At 42.4% G+C, this 24027-nt stretch overlaps 1 protein-coding gene across 20 annotated transcripts in view; it reads right to left on the bottom strand.

Moving 5' to 3' along the window:
- Positions 1 to 2922: 2922 nt before the first annotated feature.
- The window catches only part of MICAL3 (microtubule associated monooxygenase, calponin and LIM domain containing 3), a 182566-nt gene continuing 161461 nt past the window's right edge, over positions 2923 to 24027 (bottom strand). For 13 of the 20 annotated variants that reach the window (XM_057428045.1, XM_057428053.1, XM_057428049.1 and 10 more), the window contains 5 exons: positions 20562 to 20612; positions 10947 to 11012; positions 8489 to 8588; positions 7424 to 7497; positions 2923 to 7340 (listed from right to left, as the gene is read on the bottom strand). In XM_057428045.1, the coding sequence (XP_057284028.1) occupies positions 7156 to 7340; positions 7424 to 7497; positions 8489 to 8588; positions 10947 to 11012; positions 20562 to 20612 (476 nt within the window). In that variant the 3' untranslated portion in view covers positions 2923 to 7155. The remainder of the gene's footprint in view (positions 7341 to 7423; positions 7498 to 8488; positions 8589 to 10946; positions 11013 to 20561; positions 20613 to 24027) is intronic. The other 7 variants (XM_057428050.1, XM_057428055.1, XM_057428066.1 and 4 more) reach the window with 3 other exon arrangements.

The raw sequence follows: 24027 nt of genomic DNA, 5'->3' as shown, positions 1-24027 counted from the left end.
TGCAGAGATGCCAAGGGAAAGTGATTTTCTTAGTGGAGCTTGGTTTGGACAGGTGTTTTTTCTGTTTTAGGTGCTGTGTAAAAGGATGCAGGCTAAGGAAGGAGGCAACTAAGTCTTCATTGCTTCCTCTGAGTGATACCTATAAAATGAAGTCTTCCCTCCTTCCAGACACCAGCTGTGAACAGCCATGTGCCAGCACCATTGCTTTCACCCATTACCACCTGTACGATCCTGGACTCTGGTAACAACTCTGTTGCTGCTTACATTTAGGATTTAGAGAAGATGCACTCAGGCGTTCATTGAATTCTTAATGGGTATCTTCTCCAAGAATGCTTGGCAAGAGATGTATGGCGAGGTAGCATCCTTACAGGATTAGGTTTACATTCTCCAAAACGCAGGACTTAAAAATGCAAGTGCTAATGTAGGCAGCTGTCACAGCACTCATGGTAAGGACTTTCCAACCAGTGTTAAACATGAGGTAAGCCAGAATGTCAGGTTTTTCACCTGCTCTTTGCTGTTAGTGTTAGGCAAGACTTCCCCCTTGTTATTTTTCCTGACAAGTTACATTCATTGTTTTTATCCAGGCTAAGTAGCCGTGTAACATATGGATCTGTTCCTGCCAAAAAGAGGCTCTGCATGTTATTTAATACACCCATTGACATACTTCTTCCTGTGCTGCTTCCAGAGCTGAGGGCATGTTCATGCTCCCACCATGGTAACTGCTATGCCATTCCTTTCCTCAGCACTGAACCCAAAGAGCTGAGGAGGGGTCATGATTCTATGCCAAGGGGAACAACTCAGGGTGGGAGAGGCAGCTTCGAGAGCACAAAATGCCACACGCAGAAAGTGTCAAAGGTTCCTGAAGGGTACTTTCATTATCAAACTGAAAGCAGCAGTTCAGTTTCCATTATAAATGGAAACTTGAAGTAGCCCCATGCTGGGCTGCTGAGGCAGGATTTGTCAAGAGGGCCTTTTCTGGTGTCACACACACATGGCTAATCTGTGTGGGAATTGTGACTCTCTGAGAGGGCCTTCCAGGGTTCTGAGTTACGAGCTGGGCTTAAACCACCACACAGGGCCAGCACAGTTCTTTGCCAAAGCAAATGGTACAGGAAGGTCTCCCTAGCAGACTGGTTGTTCTGTCCATAGCTTATAAAACAGCAGACCCCCTGGGTCCCTAATTGAGATCGGGGGCCAACAAGCTTGTAGTCTAATTAAAAAGCCATGATGAAGTGTTGCAAGGGTGGTCTCCTAAGCTACAGATGGGAGGCAACCTTCTGCCTCCCAGAGTGCAATGGATCACTGTCCATATATTCATTTCTCTTTTGGCAGCAAGGGAGAAATCCTTGTGGACTGGCCTTTTTTAATACCAGAGAGATCTCTCCCAGCTCACCACAGCTTTCTCCCACTACTATTTGAAAGCAAAGGACCACAAGGACAGGAAGAATTGTAGGGTCTGAAACATTCCCAGGTTTCTGCTAACCTACAAAGCTGCACAAAGGAGAGAGCTGCATCACTCCTGCCACTTACAGCACAACCCGCTATCCCTGGCCTCCAGGCCACAAGAGGAAACCCCAGGACCATTATCTCCCCTGTTGCCATAATAGGTCTGCTTTAATCCAACCTGCTTAGCACAGGGTGATTTGTCCTTTGTTTTGAAAATGGTTGAGTGGGCAGTAAAACAAGACTCATTGTTTGGGGTTTCCCCAGCTGAGATTTCCCTCAACACCCTGTGTGTTTTCAGCCTGTTAAAAAGCAGGCACAAAGTCTTACAATTTCCTGACAGGAGTGCTGCTGGCTGGATGGCATTCCTCTGGACTTCAAGCTTCTGCCATTTACTGGACCCAGCACCCACCACTTGGTCTGAACCTCCCACCCTTTTCAAACCGGATATACCCAGATCCCTTTTCTTGACATGTGAGTTGGTGAAGTTCAACCTCTGAATCTTTCCAGCTGTTCAAGGAGCACAGCTGCACTTTGCTTGGCTAATCTTCCTGATCTGGCACACTGGAGTGCTGGAGACTTAAGCCAACACAAAGGTGTTGTGTCATTGACTCCTTCTCTCACTGAATGCTGCTGTGTCAGTGTAAGGTGCTCATCCTAGTACCGCAAGTTAAGGAAGTGAACTACAGCTACAGGAATTAAATCCTAGCTGCTGCAATTCGATTTACATTACCTACACCCCATCTTGGCTATTTATTGCAAGTTCTCTGCACAGAGAAACTGAAGAAACAATGTAAACTACGGAGAAAAGAAGCGCATGTATTAGGGATGTATCAACATCCAGTTGTATCTCATATAACTTAGATGGGCTCTGAGCATTCCAGCAAAAAAGAAACTGAAGTCAGGCCCTTTAACACCTGAGTTTTTATCTCATCTCAAGATCACCTTCCCTTAGCTCCCTGCTTTGGCTTCCGTTTTAATCATCAACTGTAAGAGTGAATGCAAAGGAAACAAACGGTAACTCCACCAACAAAAAAGAAAAAATAATTAATGACTTTATTTTTTTTTTTTTTTTTTTTTTTTTTTTTTTTTAGTTCAGTTGGCCATCTGAGGTGCTAAAATCTCAACACCAACGAAGCAAGTGTGCATAAAAACAAATAATAGAACACAACCAAACAGAAGAAAACAGGCTGGAACAGAGTTGGTTGTTTTTTTACAGGTAGGGTAATACACTTTTCTGTTAACACTCCATACATGCCAACCGTAAAAGCCTTGAACGATCTGAATATCAGAGTTCACTTTCATACAAAAGGGAAGATGCCAAAGCAGATCCCTTCACCTGGATTAGACTTCACACACACACGCATGCACGCACAGATACAGAGTATTTAAATTACTGCGATGCCATCAGAACATGGCATCCTCCCCTTCACATCTGCTCTCAGTGACATCCCCACCTGCCCCACTACCCTGCCTATAGCACTGCTCTGAGCAATCCAAAACCAGGAAGTTTTGGAAAGCTTCCAATCTCTGTTATTTTGCAGCAGTTGAGAGCCAGCAGTCTCTTTTCTCTGTGAACTATATACAGGCTGGTTTTTAGTATGCTTTAGAGTTCTCTTTATTGCAGACAGAGATGACTGAAATTCCCATAAAGCCCTATTGCGGCTTCTCAGTTTGTACACAGGAGGTTTTCTAATGCAACACCTTTCTCATCCACTGGTGTCTGGTGAAAATACTTGATTGAAAACTCATTTTAAAAGAACGTTAACCAAACAAGGTGTAGCTGTGAACATTTTCTCACAAAAGGGAACTGCTGGCTGCTCTAGAACATGCAGTCTAGACCACGTACAATACTTCATAATGTTCAGGATTAGGATGTATAAAAGTATTAAAAACCACCAGAGTGCACACAAGTGTGGTGACTAGCTCTATGCAAGCACTGTGTTCTAAGAGAGGCCTAGGCATTGCACAAAACTCAGATTCTCGACCATGGGGGTAACCCAAGGATCCACTGGTGTCTTTACATACAAACAAATATTTACATAAAATGCAGAGATGGATAGAGAGGAGGACAGACTTTTAAAACTTGCGCTTTGCTCTAAAATATGTTTCAGCAACGCAGTTTGTAACATGCCCTAGCGAGACCATGGGGTGTTGCTTAACTGAAAGGAGGAATATGTCTGGAAATTGGAGCTGAAACGTCACCTCCCCACACATGAGTTCTTTGAAGCTCAGAATTTAACAGCCATTTATGAACTTGAATGAAAACATGGTTAAAAGAACAGAAGGGTTATAAAACAAAAATGGTACTGTGAAAACAGCAGGTCAGTTGTTTTGGCAGTCTTTACTCCCCCATCCCCATTTGTCTCCCCTTCCCTGCAGGAAGCAGTATCCCCCTCCTCCCTTCCCCACAGGGAAGTGCCTGCCCCATCCTCAGCATGCCCTTTTCACAATGAACACAGGTTAGGTTCCAAGCTCAGCTGTCCTCTGGCCCATGTACCACTGCGACAGATGCCCTCGTGTGCCCACTTCTTGGAAACTGAGGGCCTCTGGCTCTCCCCTCATATGCAAAATGGATGCACATCATTGAATGTGCATGGCTGAGTCATGTGCTGCTGCACACCTGGGCAGCACAAAGAGCTAGAATCCTACTTGGATTCTTATACAAATAAGGAATCTTGTGGTCACAAGAGCCTTCTTCAGCTTTAAAAATACAAAATTTGACTTAAAAATATTCAGATAGTAAAAAAACCGAGTATCTGATGTGCAAGTCATATTCTTAAAGTGCAACTGAACAGCAAATACAAGTTGTGCCTTTTACAACCATTTTGATATAAAAAGGCCTTTTAACATTCCATTCCATTCCATGTATTTTTAATTAATGTGTATGTGCGATGTTAGCTCTTCATTCTCACTGCTGGAGGCCTTCAGCATAACCTAAAGAATTCAGGTTTTCCTGTGCAGTAGGGCATTACACCTTTAAGTGGTATATCATTCTTTGGCCAGCATCCCCAGCAAGAAGGGGAAAAGTAATGATCTGGTATTTCTTTTTCAGAATTTCTTTCTGTTCTACAGCTCACGTTCAATGATCTTTTGATAAAAGTTAGATGTAGTCCCTATACCTCGTGCATTATGAAGAGGACTGAGGCCAATTCTCTGCCTAAGACAGAACTTACAATAAACCTTATCTAGCTTCCCTCTTCCTTACCTCCTCCTCTCCAGTTTCCACCAGCCCCTCAAATGCAGGCTAAAGTACCACTGCCAATTTGAGTTGTGCAGCTGGCTCCTGCACTGGCAAATGGGGGGAATTCTGTTTGCGGGACATCCTGTTGATAAGCCAGCACTCTGTGATGCTGATGTAGCAGGTTATCACTTGCTAACAGGCACAGTAGCACTGCAGCTCCCTGTCTGCTTGGTTTCATGAGCATCTGGATTTAATTTGTAATGCCTTTGCAGAAAACACTAGGTGGGGATAAAAAGGAGGACACTTGAGGTGGAAAAAACATGTTTCCAGCTGAGGGAACCAGCACCACTCAGAGTCCTCAGGGACAGTCCTACACATCCTTCTTCAGCCTGAGGTATGCTCCTGAGTCAGAGGTGAATTCAAGTTGTAGAGCCTGGCTTACAGAAGACCTCTTTGAAGAAGGTAGAGCCAACAGCAAGAAACCATGCAAACTTCTGTCCTGGGGCAAAAGAATAAAGGATGTTCACCCCTGCTTGGGTGCCTTGCACCAACAACCTAGAGTTCAGACTGAAAGAGTCAGCACACTGTATGGATACACTTGGGAATGGGACACTTTCTCAAGGACACTGGGGAGCAAGCTTAGTACTTCTTTACCAAGAACATAGCATCCCAAGAGGGGAAAACCTCTTACTGCATCCCATTAAGGATGGGATGCATACCCAATGCACAGCACTATTCCAGCTCTGTGGGACAAGCTAAGGGTGCAGTGTGCTCAAGGAGTCTGTCAAACAGTGAATGGTGCTGAACTGCTCAGTGCATATCCTGCTCATTGCTTAATGTATGGTTACAGTCAGTACCCTCCTGGCTGAACAGCAGCTTTTCTAGCTGAGCCAACAGCTTCTTCCAGCAGATGCATCAGGAAATGTGCTATTTTTGTTTTCATGATGTCCCTCTAGCCATATCTCAGAGTCTGAGGGTCCCCTCTTTCAGTGAGAAAGAGACATATGGGATACTTCTACCTCACAGTTTCGGCTTTCTTGTTACAAAAATGTAAAATTTAAATAAATTATGGGTTTGTTAGTCCAACAGAGGGAATTCTCGGATGCAGAAGAGAAGTATGCTGGGAACACAAAAGGATTCTTACCACTCCATGACTGTGCCGGATTTTGCATCCTAGGGCAGGATGCATCCATGGGTACATAAAGGCTGCCCTTGCTATGAAGCAGGGACCAATCTGCAGTAGTGTCTTTCTCTAACAGAGTTAAAACACTCCCCTCTGCAATCTAATATGTGTAACAAATTATTAATAAGAACACTAATAAATAGCCACAGGTAACAACATCCAGTAATTTAGAAGTGGAAGTTGTAGGATGCAGCAGGCACACACACCCATCACTCATCCTTTTTTTTTTTTTTTTCTAAAAGATACAAAAATGAATCTTCTTTCAAGTATTAAAAAAATAAGTTAACTGACAATAAAGGGTCAAAGTGACTGAGGGCCCAGGCAGGTCTTAAGCTTCGTTTCCAATGTGCAAAAACAAAATACAGAGGAAAAAAAAATAAAAACACTGAAAAGTCTTAATGGTGGTTCGGTCACTTAAGGGCTTCTCCTCTTAGGGGCCTAACAGCCAGGGAATGCCGCCTGGTAACACCTCTGCCCCAGCACACACCACTGTCCCACACAGTCAGTATTTTCCAGTGTCAAAACAGTCATAACAAAAACAGAACATAGAAGCCCACCAGCCTCTGAGCTGTGGCCATGAAGACTAAGGCCAGCAGTAGCTGTCTCTCCAGTGTGTAGCGAAGCAGAAGGGCATCTTCTGTCTCTCTTCTTCTCCCCTTGTTTCCCTACAAGAAGATTTAGGAGGCTATGATAGGGAGAGAGTCCTCTGATGCCCACATCTCTCTAAAAACCAGGAAGCTGAGAGTTCCATCACGCATACTAGTAGTATCTTTTCTGTCTCATATTTCTTCATATCTGTGCATAATGATCAGCTGCAGGTTTCTTTGGTGGGGAGGAAGACTAAAGCAAAGAAAGTGCTGCCCTGGGCTTCTGGAGCTCTCTTGGACAGGTGACTCCATTTTACAGGCTGCTACAGGCTGCTGTGGTTTTCCAGAGAGGGTTGCCACTTCCCTCCCTTTTATTAGAACTGGTATAGTAAAACCAGGAAAGGAATGGACTGCCATAAATCCAGTTAAGGGTACTTCTTCCCTTAACCTCCTTCCCCACACGTGGATTATTCTTCTCCCTCCTACCACACACAATAATAGAGTCCATCATATAGGACCTCAAGGAGACTCCACAGTCTCAACTCATTATCTTCAACTCGGCTTGCAGACAAGTAAAATGTAAGCTTCTGGAACCAACACACTTATCAAAAGGCTTCTGAGTGCTTCAGACCAAATCCCTGCATGCTGTCGGACCCCTCGGAGGTTTCCCCTTCAACATCTTCCTATCCATGTAATTCTGGCGAACTCAGGGTAGGCCAACTGGACAACACACACCAGCAGAGGTAAATGTGTCAAGCTCAGGACCAGTTCAAGCTAAAACCTTTGGAAAGCATGACTGCCTCCAGGTCCTTGTCTTCCTCTTTTTCTCGAAGCCGTTGCTCCTCAAGGAGAGCCACAAGAGAATCTCTCTGCTCCACTACTTCTAGCATCTCATTCAGGATCCTCTTCTCCTCTGAGAGCTCTGCATCTGTCTTCAGATGATCTACAGAGAGATAAAACCTATCAGCATACACATGGCTAGAAATACACACATACAGTCTCTAAAATGTTCCCTGTTGCTCTCACCTTCTACTGCCATCCTCTCCCGGAGTTCCTGCTGTAATCGGCTCTGCCTGTCTTCCAGTTCTAGCTCCCGAGCACTGGAAGGGAAACATCAGGAACTCAAGTTCTGGGTATATTAAAATACAACATACATTGCTTCATACCATTCTCAATTTCTGATCCCCCTCCACATATCTGCTATGCATCTTACCAATCTGTTTTGGAGCAACTAGTAAAATACCTAACATATATAACTATATTTTTAAAAGATTTAAATGTACTTTTCAGCATCTCAGGTTCTTTGCCTTCAGCTAGGAAGTGCCATGCAGAAAGTTGAGAGGATTATGGGTGGGATTAAATCTAAAACAGTGTGAAGGAACAAACAGATGTGCGATACCTCTGTCTATCTGCTGCTACTTCCCGCTCTAAAGAGAAAGTGACTTACCAACTAAGAGACACGTCAGGCCACTGCCTTTACAGATTCCCATGCAGAAAACACCTCTGGGCTTTTCTGACACAGGCACTAAGACATCAGCTTCCACGCTGCCACGGTCAGCTGACACAGTCAAAACCAGTTTCCGTGATTTGCAGCACCGGGACTGAGAAAGCTTGCAGTTCCATTAACAGGAAAAAAGCCTCATCACCTGAGCCCAAATGAAGGGCACTGGGGTCTCAAGGCGGGCAGAGACGAGGGCCACATGGCAAAGGTGACTGAATCAGATGCTTCCAGCTACACTTAACAAAAGCAGAATCTACCAAAACCAGAAGGAGTCACACATTATTTCTACAGAGCCAGAAAACACTTGCATGAACAAGACTTGTTTTATCTAAAACCAGCTTGGGAATGGGTCAGAGCTTTACATACATCCATACTTCTGCATGTGCACAAATAATTGGAGCTTTCATTTCTTATTGCTATTACTCCTTCTACTACCAGTTTTCTGAAATGTGATTGGATTCACGTCTCAGCTAACAATCGGCCTATGATACTCCTGACCTCCCAGCATTATATGGGAAGACAATACTGACGGATCTTCCAACACTATTCCTAACAAAATCCCCCTTTTGAAGCTTTGTACATTCACTCACAATATCATCAGTTCAGACTCGTAGCGAACCAAAGCATTCTTCTCCTGCACCAGCTTGAACCACTCCTGCATCAGCTTGGGATCATCCTTCTTCCCCATGCCTGCCAAAAGAGAAACCTGGTAAGTGTTCAGAACGCCCTGCAATCCTTACAAGCCCGAACTGCAAAAACAACAACGGGGCAAAATGTGCAAAGAAAGCCGAGCAAGATGCTGCCAGAGCACTCCCAAGACAGGTCCATTCAGTTTGCCTAGAGCACATAGAAGAGTCAAGTCACCTCCAAAAGGATTCTTTTCTCTTTGGAGCCCGATTTTTATGTTTTTCTTTCTGATTTTCTTATGATTGCTTGTTTCTTCCTCACTCTTACTGCAGAAAGCCCAGATTTCTGTATGCATTCCACTCTTCTGTTCATTAGAAGAGCTTTGTAAGTCCTCACATGCCAGCTACTTAAATATGTGCTCATCAGAAACAGATTCAATTGCCACTTCATGTGTTTTGCCTTTATTTTCTTCAGTTGCATGTCCTCAATCTTTTCCTTTACTGGCCACAAGTAACATCTTGACTTTTTTTTATTTCAATAGCCCAATACATCTTTTCTGACTGCTCCTCCTAGCCACATGTATCTACCCATCTTGAAGATCCCCTCTGCAACAGTGAACACAGAAACTACTTATTTGCACATCAGCACTGGAAAGAAGAGGAATCCCCAGAGATACCTGCTAATATCAAAGCAGAATAAAAATACCTCGGGCCTTGGCCACCTACTACAAAAATCTTAGTTGATATTTCATTCATTTTAAAGCTAACTCCTAAACTTACTCAGCAGTCCTGTGATGAAACTCGTATCTGTCAGGAGTTACGTGGAATAAATTGCAGAATGCTGTTCCCCAAAGCTTTCTGTTGATATTTATCAAATGCAAGAGCTTACCAGGGAAGCTCCTCCCAACAATCTCCTGGCCTCGGCCACTACCTGAACTACCTGCAGATGAATGCTGTGAGTTGTATCAGACACCATCAAGAACAGCAGCAACGCGCCTGCCTGCATGGAAGTGGAGGCAGGAGTAAGGCCTCAAATCAAGCTCAACAGCATTTTCAGGTTGCTGCATCCTGTCACCTTGCACTGCACATAACCAAGGCATCCTAAAGCAACTAACATCCCTGCCTATGTTTGTTATTATGGATAACATACGTACACTTTCTACATCAAGAGCAAAACTTCTCAAATAGTTATTTTGATGTTAAAAATAATCAAGCAGCAAGCTTACTATTCAAACTTCTGGAAACACTTCACAAGTACCACACTAATGGCTAATGGTTAATTCCAACCTGTGCCCCGCCTCCACCCTTAGGATCTCAAGAGGAGCGCAGGCCTGAAGTTAAGCAAAGGAGAGCCTGCAACTCCTGTCAAAATGTGCCTTAAACTGAGAATATCTGCCTTTGAAAAGTCAGAAGACCAGGCCCCTGGGGAATCCCAGACCTATTGTACCACCTTAAGAGCCTCTGGCTCCGTGGACTTTCTGTGGTGTTTTGCTCAGTACAAGCATTCCTTTCTGAGCATCTCTGCACAGTATGCCCATGTGGCGACAGGAGAGGGAAACCATACATGCAGATGTCCAGTGCTATGGCGCCATGAAAACACTGGGAAGCCTCCCCATCCTTCCCAATGCCAGGATGTATAGAAAACAAATGCCTCTAAGAAAAATCCAAAACCACAATGCTACTGACCTGTGAAATAAGTATTCAGTATTTTTAAACAGCCAATGAGCAGAGAAATAATGGGAGGATTGGAGAGGGAGCACTGACAACTGATGTGAGGGAGACCATGGAAAGCAGAGTAAGTGGTTAGCAAAATTACACCATGAACACATATAAACAACCCCTTCCCCCATGCCTTGGCAAAGGAAACTCTACAACACACTCCATTTTGGGACAGTTAAAGAATGCGCTCAGCAAGACAGATGAAGGAAAACTGTTCTAGCTTAAGGTTTGTTGGTTTTTAAAGTTCAAGGATGATTTTGCAAACCAATCCTTATAAAGACACAGTATTCCCTTAATCCATATGTACTAATTAAAAGGCCAGATTTAAGGAAGCAGATTGTCTTCCCATACCCCACCTTCTAAATATCTTTCAGGAGGTACAGAGAAATTGAATCCACCAAATGAAAACAGAAACTTGAGTATGACATACCTGCTCCCACCGCTGCTGCCCAATGTCCCTCCCAGTCGCTATACCTTCCCTAGCACAGCTGGGACTCGCAAAAGGGATACTGTATTCTGTAATAACTTGCCATAGGCTCAGAGAAGCTGTTTACCAGGTTGCTACTGAGAAGGTTGGTTTGGGGACACAGCAAGAAAAGAGCTAGGGACAGGGCTGGGGGCTTTGTGTTCATTAGCTGACTAGCGCTACTATGACAACCCAGCTGTGGTCGAGGAGAACAGGGAGCGTGTGAGGTTACATTACCTTCATGGGCACAGCAAGGGCAGAAGGAGAGAGGTCTACGACGTGGTGTCCCGGCATTGGGCTCAACTTCAATAGGACCAAACGAGGAAGAGGAAGGAGAGGAAGAGGAAGTTGGAACGGAAGAGGAGGAAAGGAGTGAAATAAAAGACAAGCAAAGGACAAAAAGCGTAAGAGTGAGAAAGTAAGGAAACACAAGAAAAGGAAAGAAAAATACAAGAAATGGAGAAGCAGAAACAAGGGATACAGTCTACAGATGAATAATGTCTCTAATAAGCACAGATAATGGGTCAGAGGTAGGCTGAGGTACTGGTGAACTCTTATTGAGCTGCACAAATACCAGGCAGGAGGTTATCATTCCTGCACTTTTACCTAACATACATTTTTAAATCACATGGTCTTTAACTGAAAGGTTTGTGAACAAGATGTCAGGATGAGCAGAGACAAATACTTAACCCCTGCTGATGAACGTCAAATTTCAAGCAGGGTTACAAAAAGTGTCACCTGTATGCATAAGACACCAGCTGTAAGCAGCCACCCTACTTTAAAGCTTTTTCAGGACCATGCTCTTACCACTGTGGCAGCATCCACTGATGGTAAAAGTGTCCATTTTAATGGGAAATAGTTTCTTCAGACAGGGAACATCACAGGGAGAATCTGATTAATGTGGAACCAGCCTGGCAGGTTCTGCTGTGTCAAGTATGGTGACTACACAGGTGTGCTCAGCTGGACTGTTGTGCTTAGAGGGGAAAGGCTTTTACACTGATAAAAAAGTGATTCACATCAGGGTCTACAGGAGCAACGATCAACTGAGTACTTTGCAGAGTTAAAATGATAAATTTACAGCTCTCCCTTGACATTCTCATTTCACAAAGCATTTTAAAGCTTACAAGTCCTGTTAGTATCTATATCAGCTATACTTACTAATACTGTTAGAATTAGTATCAGCTGTACTTAACGTTGCAGAGATAAACAGTATGAAATAACCAACATCACTAATAGTTACTGGAGACTGTATGCACCAGGAAGGTGATGAGCCTGAAACATCAAAGCTAGCAGAATGGTAACTGCTGTGAATGCACAACTACATTTATGAAGAGGAGGCATTTCTGTGTTGGGAACTCCACAGCAATAACACGGTCAGAATAATGCTTATTTTGGAGAAGTCACCATTTTGATATACATGGGTTGGAGAAAGTTTTACAGACCCAGACTACTGGTGAACTTGGAAGGCTTTAGAAGGGACCATCACAGAACTAGACCAGCACATGGAGGACAAACTGAAGTTAGAAAGAGAGCACATCAGCTTCAAAGCCTGTGACTGAGCAGTGTGGTGCTCTCAGACAGGAAGAAACCTCAATACTGAGAGCAGGAAGGGGCAACATTAGGAGAGGTGCCACAGCTGGCCATGTGACAGTTACAAATAAAGCATCGTACCGATGTTATCTGACAGTACCAGACCTTCAATTATAGTTGTTCTGAACTTTCCAACTTCTTCATTTAAAATTAAAAAATACTAGGGCTTTTTTTTTTTTTTTTATGATTGCCTTTTCACAGATTAGGTTACAAAACAAAGACAAACAAGAAAACACCCAAACTGCAAAGGCACTGTGAAGAATATGTTTCCATACAAAGCAGAGCATTTAGTGCATGATGCCTACTATATTTTTTATTTCACATCCTATCTGATTCAACATTAATTCTTCTATATAAGCTTTAATACTGTAACTTGGCCTAACCACTGTTTTCGGGGTGGTCAGGAGATGGGCATTTAGCTGTATGTAAAAATCCACTGCTGTTCTTCAGGGTTTGAGATTTTATTCAGAATTGTGGGGCAGGGATGGGAGGATGTTCCTATCTCAAATGCAGCTATGTGTATAAATTTCAAAGCACGGATGTATAGACTTGGTGAGGAACTCCCAACTTGCTATATTTGATCTGAAAATAAGTAGCTGGTATGTGAACACACCATTCATCTCATTGACATGACCACAAACTACTAACTTTAGTCATCAGTGAAATGGTCTGACACTAGAAGAGATACCATTCTTGGTCTTGAGTAAAAAGCCACAGGGCTTACACAGCAGAGTTCACTCCCTGCAGTTGTGTTTTCCTCCTTTGCTGTTAGTTGTCCTATTTTTTAACAGAAATATTATTCTCCCACTCTTGTCTAAGGAGAATTTGTCCTTGAATCAAGTTACAAAACCCACAGTATTTCTAATAGTCCTGCTACTGGAAATGCTAACGTTACTTTTCAGCAAGATAATGAAAATAACCTATACCGTTAAGATCCTTTCCAGCTACTCCAGATGTAAATTATAGTTGCATCAGTGCACGTATGGTCATTACAACCGCTTTGGAAACAGCTTCTGTGCAGACCAGGATAATTAACAAGGCTTTAAAAAGTGTTCCTTATGTACTGGAGGTCCTTAACAGCAAGGACAGAGCTAAGCGCAATTCCAAAACTTACCTCCTACAGTTCTGTAAAACTGTAAAAATTATGATCTAAAAGTGTCATAATCTGAAGCCACAAGTATTATAGAACATATAATGCAGCAGAATTGTAAATGATTTTTTAGAAACTCCTTTCAGGTGATAGTCATGAAAACTGCCTCTCCGCCCCTGCTAGTAAAGAGTATCACATGTGTTACAGACACTTAAGCAGACTGAAACAGGAACTTGCTAATTTTAAGAGAAAAACTATTTTATATTTCCTGAAAGGGAAAAATATTTTTCACTGACAGGAACCAACCTTCAAGTGTCACATGTTTCACTATCCTTTCAGATGAACTCCTCGAACTAGATCATCTTAAGGTCCTTTCCAACCCAAACTGTTTTATGACTCTAAGAAAAGGCCTCTTTAACTAGTTCAGAAGCAGAGCCGGGGGAAAAAACAGAAGATCACTTGATGAACAGACAAAGCGTTCCCTCAGCCAGCTGACAATTTTAGACAGTGAATGTATCATCAGATCCTTCACATTCCTGTTTATTCACATTCAAGGTTCATTTTTAAAAAACACAACTTCAGAGCACGAGCTCTCACTGTGTATGTGTATGCTGAAGGACAATCCTGGGAAAAGGCTGAACTCCTTATCCAGTACTATCAAATAGGACAACTATAACAACACCCTGTTTCACAGTATGGTGTTAAAACCTGTCTCATCTACTTTGCCCTTATCACTTGTCCAATCACGTTATGGAAATCCTTACTTGTCTTCTTATTTCTCCCAGTGCCATTACTAATCCTGCAGTAAATATTATGCTTATATTATTGGTTAAAGAAGAGGAATCACCACCTCATTGTCTCATTAAATTAAAACCATGCTCATCCCAGCAAAGCAGTTTTCCTTGCCATGGAGTCACGGCCAGATGGGAAAAACTCTTTTGTCAAGCAAATTTAAAAAAAAAATAAACAATCTCCTTTCTGTTTAAGTCTCTTCCACCACCAAAAACCCAGGCCAGGTCTGGCGACACAGGTTTTTATCCACAGCATGGAACATGCACTGCTGGCAGCAGCAATACAAGCTACCCACTGCCCTGCTGAAGCGCTTCGTTTGGAAGGAACTGAAAGGCAGTAGAACCATTTCTGTGGCCATTCACTTTTTAGGTTCCCTCTGTGCTATCAGCAAAAGTCTGAGGTGTGACTATAGCTTCTGGACAGAAAACTACCACTTTTTTTTTTTCTCAGAGAGGCAAACCTGCCAACAGACTGCGTTAATCACAAGCTGTGCCACAGGCAACTCTTCTGAAGGTGTGTAAAGCCTGCACAGCAGAGGCCAGCAGCCCAAGTGGGCATGTGGGGTGATCGGTACAGAGCTGGGAACTGCAGCTCCTTGAGGAGTGTGTCCCAGCTCCCAAGCACACTGAACATCCTGGAGAGGTAGAAGCAGATTAGCTATCTGCTAGACATCAACAAGGTGACTGGAATTATTCAATAACGTGACTGGAATTATTTTGCCTCTGTGAAAAGAAGCCTTCCCCAGAGCCTTCTGGGAAATCTTTCATGGAGTCATGACAAGACCTTGTTTGTCACAGCACTCTTGAGAGACTGCAGACTTTGCTATGGCAGTGGAAACCAAGAGCCATGGCAAGAATAAACACCATAGCTCCAAAGCCTCTTCAAAACAAGGAACAGAAATTGTATAGCCTCAACGGAACATACCTCCCTTTTCACCGTAGGTTGTTACACAAGCTACACTGGATTGTTGTCTTTTTCACTTTTCATTTACTTGTTATTTAAAGAGCAATACTTCAGACTGGTTTTGTCCTTTTTTGCTGTAGATACACAACACTTCATAATGTGAAGCACAGTAGTAAAAAATGATAGATCAAGATGAAGAAAGCACAGCAGAAAGTCTGGGTTGGCAGACACCATTATCACCAAGCTATAGCTCACAATGATCCCCTTCACTATTTGCCCATGCACTGTGGTATGAGAGCTGTGACAACGTCTGAGGAGTGGTGAGCCACTGCAAATCAAAATGATTTTTTACAGATACACCAAATGCTGTCACATCCTTTGCAAGCTTTGCATCCAAAGACTTTAATTTCTATACTGCTGACTAACCACAGCAGTTTGGAAATCAGCAACACCAGGCAGGAAATCCAGCTCTGAGGCTAATCTCAGTTCTACGGAACCATTATGCTGGCACTTGACATCACAAACTGAGAGCATGACACTTCAGAAATTCTTATTGTACTACAAATTCTCTTGCTCATTCAGTGGGCAGACTAAGAGCTCCGATTTTAAATCAGTGCTTAAAATAAAGCTCAGTTCACATGAGATCAGTAAGACAACTGTGCACTGATCACAGGAAATATCCTCTGTCCCACCTTTTAAAAATCAGTTACGTCAGAAACAATAGTACTAAAAAATTAAGCATCCCAACTCTACTGTTTGGTGAAACTGTTCAGCAGCAGTGTTGTAAAAGAACAAGAACAGAGAAGGCCATGTCTTGGAGAACAGCATCTGCACACCTGCAGGTATTATAAAGTTGAGAACAAGGTTTGTCACAACTATCCCATCAGCACATCACTCAGTGTCTGACTTAACAGTTTACTAAAACTGGCAAAATAACTATCCTGTAAAGTACAATCACTAGAAGAAACCTGGGAAAAACTCTTAGACCACTGAACTGTCACACAAACTGAACCACACCTTTACTTGTTCAGCAAAAGAGAGGAATGAAAAAAAGGTGGGGAGGGGAAAGAAAAATAGGGAAAGCAACAGCTGGAGCAGGATACACACACAAATGGCGGCACAGAAGTGTTCTGCTTCTACTAGACCTCAAGGCACTTCGAAAAGCAGTCAGTCAGTACAGTCTTGCACTGACCCTCTCTCCCCAGACTGTTTGTGTGTGCAGTTGTGAGAGGCGTGCAGCAGGTAAACAGTAACTGCTTGGCTTCCAGTACTCCCATTATACTTAACAAGCACATAATGAAGTATATACTTAACAAGTATATAAATGCTTATCAAGTGCTCTTTCCTGCTCCACATTTACAGCAAAGAAAACACGTTACCATTCACTTCAGTGGCAAAAGCAGCTGCAGACTGTGAAAACAATGGTTATCTCACAACTCCACTCCTCCTCCAGGACAGCCGTGTTTGCCAATCACAAGAATAGCACCGTTCCTACTTGAGTATATCAGACTCCAGCCCTGCAGAGTTAGATCTGCATGTCTTTATAGGACCTACTCAGTACAAGTATTTTGAAGAAAAGTGAAGTTGTAGGAGACTATGCTTTAAACAAACATTAAAAAAAAACCAAACCATAATCCACACTTCCCCCCTGCCCCCATTTACCTGTTGTTCATAAGGCTCTTATCAAGAAGGAAGAACTTATGTCTGAAATCAGCACTCTCAAACATACCAGCTCTCTTCCTTACATCACTCTTGCCTGCCTCAGCACACTCCAGCCAAAAGCAAAACAAGACAGGAGCGTGGGACTGTTTCCCCAGTGATTCCCTGGTGGGTGCAAGGAAAAGGAAGCTGCTCATTTGGATGCAGAGGGAACAAGGGAGGTGCTTTCCACAGGCAGCAGAGCGAACCGGTGGGTAAGGAGGAACTGAGGCAGGGATTAACTAAGCAAGGAGACTAAGAATGCAAATGACTGAAGGAGAAGAGGGAGAGGAGAGGGGAAAAAAGGGTAAGGGATGAAAGAAGGTGGCAAATTTGTGGAGAAGATACGATTTACAGTTTTCCAGACAAATAATGCTGGGTAGAAGAGGGAGTAGAGCCTAAACATTTTGGAAGAAGGCCAGAGGCAGGGGTTGAAACTGTGGGGACTGAGTCAGTGGGAAGATCAGGAACAGTGAAAGACTAGGAACAACTAGGGGGGAGGAACAGGTCTGAAGGGTAAATACTAGGATTTCTTTTTCAAAAATGTAGGATTAAAATTAAATGCCTGAGAAGCAGAAAACTGGGACTGAGAGTGAAAATGGAAATGAGGTAAAGAACTTTGGATGGAAAAGGACAGGATTAGGGCAAGGACTATCCGGAAAGAGGGAATAAAAAGGACAAAAAGTGTATATCCACCAGACCACTGCGTCTTTCCAGTGTCTGGCTCAGAATCCATGTTTTCAAGTCTCACTATTCCACAGCTGCCAGCAAACATCTGTGAAATTCACTGACTGTGTCCCATTTCCTCTCCATAAGGATCTACATAGAGGATGACAACCTAGCATTGCTACTAGTTATCCCACACAGACATGGAGCAGAGTTCTGTGCAGAGGATCTAAAGGTTATAAATCTGTTGATATATCACAGCTTAATACAAAAATCTTAATTTCAATTGACTTTGCAACCTTTGAAAAGTTCTTTTACCATAGCTGCATATCTGATATACACACAGGCATAATTACTCAGAATTGAAATGTGACCATCTGTAGTGTGAAATGAAACATCTGCTTTATGGCAACGGTACATGACATTTTACAACAGGAAGAGAGGATTATGGCATCTGAGCAGAGCAACGGAGGTAGTTAAGATAGCCATGTGCAATACTGCAAACTGGAACTTGACCAAGGATGTCAGAAGTTACCACTCCCTTGCAGAAGTTGTTGCGCAATCTGTAACAACTAAACGAAATGCAACTCTCATTAGTGTAAAGAAAATCCAGAATAAAGTAAATGGCTTAAATCATTCCAAAATTATCACCAATTTACAGACAGCTTTTCAAAGTTTTTTTGCCATTCTGCTTATCATTCTACTGACAGCATGACTCTAGAATCATGCCCATGCCTCAGAGACACAAGTTGCCAGTAGAATAACAACTGTGCAGTCATCCTAGCTGCCTAGAGCACTCAGCAGGACCATGCAGCCACATGGTGCTCCAGGGATTTTTATGGCACTCCACCAGATACAGCATCCTGCGCAGACATGTTAATTTTGAAGCTGAGCTCTAAATCTGCCACTGAATAGTGACAGGTACCCTCAGAGCAATGTATATCCCTTCTGGCAAAAGTGTTCTGGCAGCCCCAAAAGGAAATACAAAGCAAATTACAGAGGCAACAAAACAGTACTATAAAGCCACTTACTCCAGGCAGGCTATACTGGCTCATTGCATTTAAAGGGATACTGCCCAATACAGGGTTTTCAAGTTCATTTTGAAAAGGTATTTTTGAGATGAGCAGAAACTTGGTGTAAGTTTAAAATGTATCAACCATTTCTAAATAAATGTGAACATTGTCTCTGACTGTTGGAAGCCTCCGAGTCACCATATAAATAAAATCGGCCTGTTACAGAAGATCAAAAATTACCACTGTGGGATGACTGTCTGAGTTCAAAGAAATGGAAAAGGCAAACATGCAAAAGATTAGCAATAATTTCAATTTTCAGTTAAGATTTTCTCCAATACAATACTTTGAGTGACAGTGTCCCTTTAAGTAAATATTATTTTGCTTTTCTTAAAGCCTCTACTAGTGATTTTGATGGGATAGCTGTCTCTAAAGAAGCATTAGGAGAAGCAGGAGGAGGGAGAGGTATAGTGGAAATAGCATTAAACAGGGATAAGGGTCTGTTAAGTGTAATTCAGCATCAACCCTTTTACAGCTCCTACTCTATCCACATATAAGTGTGGGCCATCCCTGATGGACGTAACTAAGAAGAGGGTCTCAAAGTCTCCCTGCAGAAGATATCCCAGGAAAGGATGGCAAAAGAACTGAACAGTGAATGATGCACACGGCTAGCAGCAGACTATCACATCAAAATTAGCACAGGGGAACTGGGCAACAAATTAGGTCTACTAAGGAGGAAAATCTTCCATTTTGAAACTTGAACTTAGGTGGATATTCTTAGCTCAAGTGTTTGATCGTCAATAAAAGCCTATTGTGTCAGGACAATCTGGAGTCACTGCCAACAGACAGCTACAGGTAGATACTATGTGGGACAGCCTCCCCATGGAGGAGTAAAAAAACCCAGACAGTTAAAAGCCTGAGCAAGATTGTTTGAAGGATAAAAAGCAGAACACAATGAAATCAGGGGAAGACTTCTAATGATGTGTCTTGGATCTGGCCTAGAGCGTGTGGATCTATCTTTCACTCTGTGGAGCTGGTCAGTAATGCACTCCCTCAACAAAAACACATCTTAGATCAAGGAACTTTATATTCTGAAAGACAAAGGAAATGAGACCCTCAGATGACAAGGCAACCAAGCAGAGTTTGCCTTCTCTTCGATCTCCTGACAGATGTGTCCATTTTATAAGAATAGATTCAGGACAATTAAACTAGCAAAGGGAATTCTGATTTTCAAGATGGGCAAGTGCTAAACAAATGCTGTTTGAAACCCAAAAGTTATCTGCCTACTAAGGGATTCAGGAAGTAACACTAAGGAAATGGAGTGTCATGGTACAGAGTGATGACCAGACTATAATCAGTAAGTGAAAAAAAGAGCTAAACACTAACACGTGTTTAGCACTAAATGGGACATTTAAAAAAAACCAACAACCTAGCAAGAATATTATTAGCTGTGTAATGATGCAAACTGGGATGACTGGAAACTCTAACAGCAGATTCCAGCAAAAAATGACTGGAAATCTTAACAGTAGATTCTTTCCTAACCAAGACAAAACAAGGAAGAAGAAGTATCTGTCATCTGCAGGTGTTTCCAGAGTCCCTTGAAGGAGCATTTTGGTTTTGTTAGATCATCAACATACTGGCTTTTTTGGAATAAGCAGATGAGCCTCAAGGGCAACAGGGAGGCAATGGCATGCCAAAAAAACTGCCTTTACAGTGCTGTTAGCTCTTGGGAGCAGGTCAGTTCTGCTGTCCCCTTCACATTAAAATATTTTGCTAAAGAAGTTTTCAGTAGTAGAGCTGAACTTTGCAAAGGAGAGGCAAAAAGCCAGCGTGGCCTTCCACTGCTAGCAGGGAAGGTGCCTGGAGTGAAAACTGTAAGTACTTTTTGAAATAAGCACTGTGGAAAATAGACCTTACACATGGTTTGTGGAGCATGCCAGGATCTCCTCTTCCTGAGCTGGAAAAGGGGTTCTGCTATAGCCAGTCATGTGCAAGGGCTGTTTCTTCTTTGTTGTGAGGCAAGGATGGGAGAAGTAGGTGAAGGGAGGGGTGGGGAGGAGTGTCAGCAGGGTTAGTGTCAGCAGGAGGTTCAGCCATACATACCACCCAGATGCAAGTCGATGAGGTCACTGTAATAAGACTCTCCCCAATAGTCTACAACAAGGAATTGGTGAAGACAGAGTTATTGAATCAGATACCCCCACCCTAGCCCCACACAATCAAAGCAATACATGAGAAAAAGACAGAGACAGAAACAAAGAAAAGGCAAACAAGAAACATGCAGCTATACACCTGGGCACATATATGTATGTATATAAAAATTATATACGTGTCTTTACGTATACATATATGTATACACAAACACAAATGTATCACAAACATATATACTGAGATGAGGAGAAAATTCCCAGCAGGCAGGCAAGGACTTCCAAAGGGGAAAATAAAAAAATCAAGTCTACAAAGGGACATTTTCACCTATTTCCATCTGCACCAGTACCTGACAGTGATGTCTTTCCTGTTCTTGCTGAGAAAAGCAGAACTAATCTTGTTGCTTTCATGCTGAGCAATATGTCAGAAGGAAACAGTGCAGTTTCTTAGGTCAGCTGCAGGAAAGGTGTAAAGGTTGATTCCTTGGAGGTGACCGAGTGGAAGCGACTGAGTGTGTGTACAGCACATGGGTGGAAGGCACTGACCAAACACTGACATGAATGGCAAGTGGGTGTCTTCCTGCTAATGCAGTATCTATGCCAGAGAAAAACCTGCACAGAAGTGCGTGGAACAGAGGCACGTACGTCCACAGCTGCTAGAGACGGGTACACCATGAGTCTAGCACCGTGTAATGTTTCTCTGGGGAAGAGACAGATGGGAGTACTGAAGCACTGTTTCTCACTGCATATGAGTCACTCGATGTAAAGAGATGGCTCTTAAATTTTTCAGCATTGATCTGACAGTAGGAGACATTTTCCCAGCTCAAAGTTCATGCTAAATGAGGATAAGGGAGCAAAAAGAGGTTCCAGAAATTTCCGATTCAATATGTTTTTAAGTTAATAATTTTAAAAGTAAAAAAACCACACAGGAAATCAAAGCCACCAGCATGTCCAAACAGGTGAATACACCATAATACAAAGTACCGTTAAATTGAGAGCAATCCCATTCAGGGTGTCCCTTGGGACACTGCAGAAAAATGGGGAAATTCTTCACTGACATTATCCTACTGTATTTGTGCAGGGAAATACCATGATGCAAAATAAAGCAGGGGAGGGAGGAAGGAAATGAAGGATGACAAAAACTTAGATCACCTGCAGATGACAAACTTGCCACCTGAAATAGAGCTTACATTCCAAGTCATTCATTCTTGCTATGAATGTGACTATCAGAGTCTGAGATTTTCAAAGATATTCACAGAGAACAGATTAAGGCAATTAAGTCATTGTAGGGTGTGAGATTATTTTCTGAATCAGACAGAACAGACTGAACATTCACCTTTTACAAGAATGAAAGATCAAGTGCACCTTGCCTGAGGCTGAGCTATTTTGATAAGGAAATGGGGACAGACAAGAAGGTGTAATTACTTTATCAAAATTCAAGTTGACAGTGACCTCCAAAATGTTTCCAAGTCTGACTAGTTGAGTAACTGGTATCAACATGTACACATTCAAACTTGACAACTATCAGATAATGAGTGAAATTCCTGGAGTGTTGAGCTTTCTGTACCTATTGCTAGGATCTAAAATGAAGTGCAACCTCTCAGGAAGAGAGCAGGGCATAACTGTGAAGCAGTGTAAGTCACTTGGCAAGAATGGATGACACAAAATAGATGGAAAACAGAAGCAAAATAAGTAAACAAATTCTGCCCTCTAGCACTGGTTTTTGTTCTTACCAGTCCAACTGAAAAATGCTTTTTCTAAAAATACAAAGAGGTCCAGAGGTCAGAAATCTGAGGAATTAGAGCTAGTGGAAGACCTCTACAGAAGCAAAATTGGAAATTCTTCAAGATAGGAAAGATAGGTAAGAGGCAGCATGCTAAAAGATGATAAATGACATCAAGAAGTAGTTCAAATGGTCTCATCTATCTTTTTCTATAATAGAAAAGAATCCTAAGAAATTACAGAATTCTGCTGCTTCTGTTAGGATTTTCAAGTAGTAGAAAACTACCACTAATATGAAAACTCTGTATTTAAATGTCCAAGTCAGTGACTGATTTGTTCTTTCCCTATAGAGAGGAAAGCTGACTAACCCATGCTCTCCTAGAACTGGTTGCTGTCTATGAGAGACAGCCATGACTTCAATCCTGCATTGTAATCCTTCCCTATTTATGTGGACAGAGCATGTGCACAGAAGGCACACCTGTAACCCTCCCCCATTTTCTTCCTCTTGTACAAGCTTATTAAAAGAGATGGTATTTTTTTCTTTTTATATAAACTGCTGTTCCCTTTTTAAGCTTTTTGTTGCATGGTTTCATTAGGGGAGGGACTGATAAAAGGCAAGAGTGTGACTTCTTTACACAACAGTACCTGCTGAATGCAGTGGTCACTGTTAGGTCAGTGTCTTAGGCAATGCAGATGGCAAGAACATAATACTGTCCTCCTGAAAAATTAATGGTTATTGGGGGCAGAAATTAATTGTAGTTGTAGAATGTGACACTGAAGACTTTAAATAGAAGAAATTCAGTTATTTTATTGCCAACATACATAACATGTCCATGCAAGAGTGGCTAGAGAGGTGAACTATGGAGTGAATTTATACTCTTGTGAGTTGACACAGGTTAGAACATGCTTCTCCCCTCTCCCAGATGTTTCGTTTTAGTCCTCTGAATAACTGGAAGAGTTGAGACTAGTGAATTCTTTCTGACTGACTTAAACTTCCGTAACCAGAATGTATAATCTGTTGGTAGAAACATGTTGCAAGAGCAAAGCGTACCCTAGGGGCTTCCCAAAGAAAAAATACTCACTTTACAAAGAGTGATGCACAATCTGATCATTCTTCTAGGAAATTCACAAATACACAAGCTCATCTAAGACTGCTGCCATTTTGGGAGAACTAGGAGTAAGAGACTAGTTATCCAAGGGTTTAATTCTGCAGTCTTCCATATAAAAGAGCAATTCAACTCTTAACTCTGCCCTCTGAATGTTCTTCAGGCATTCTGCAATGAGAGAATATTCTATCATGAAGAATGTTCTCTCAATTGCTAAGACTTCCCACTTGTGCTGACATGTCTTATTTCAAATGCATTTAAGCAGCTGAGTAACCAAGACAGACTTCCAGATGGAAAGAAAAAGAGCAATGAGAGATAAGAGAAGTGGTTATAGTAAGTGCAGTAACTGGCAGGCCAGAGAACAGAGTAGTTCCACACAGAAATACACAGCATGAGGAAGGAGGCACCCCCGCCAAGAAAGGTTTTGCACAAGGTTATTTTTTTGGACCCACAAATGAAAAAGTCAGATTACCAAACCATTGAAGTCCTCAAGATTGTTCTCCACACCTGTAGTACCTATTTGCTTTGGCAACCACTCAGTCCTGCTGCTTTGGCATACCCTTATGAAGCATCAAACATACCTAATCCTGGCTG

The sequence above is a fragment of the Pezoporus wallicus genome, unplaced genomic scaffold, assembly GCF_028554395.1.
Source record: "Pezoporus wallicus isolate ANWC-B61680 ecotype Strahan unplaced genomic scaffold, APGP_CSIRO_Pwel_v1 contig_2908, whole genome shotgun sequence".
In the NCBI taxonomy this organism is placed as follows: domain Eukaryota; kingdom Metazoa; phylum Chordata; class Aves; order Psittaciformes; family Psittacidae; genus Pezoporus; species Pezoporus wallicus.
The sequence above is the reverse complement of the archived record's forward strand: the minus strand, read 5'-3'. Positions and strand labels throughout refer to the sequence as shown.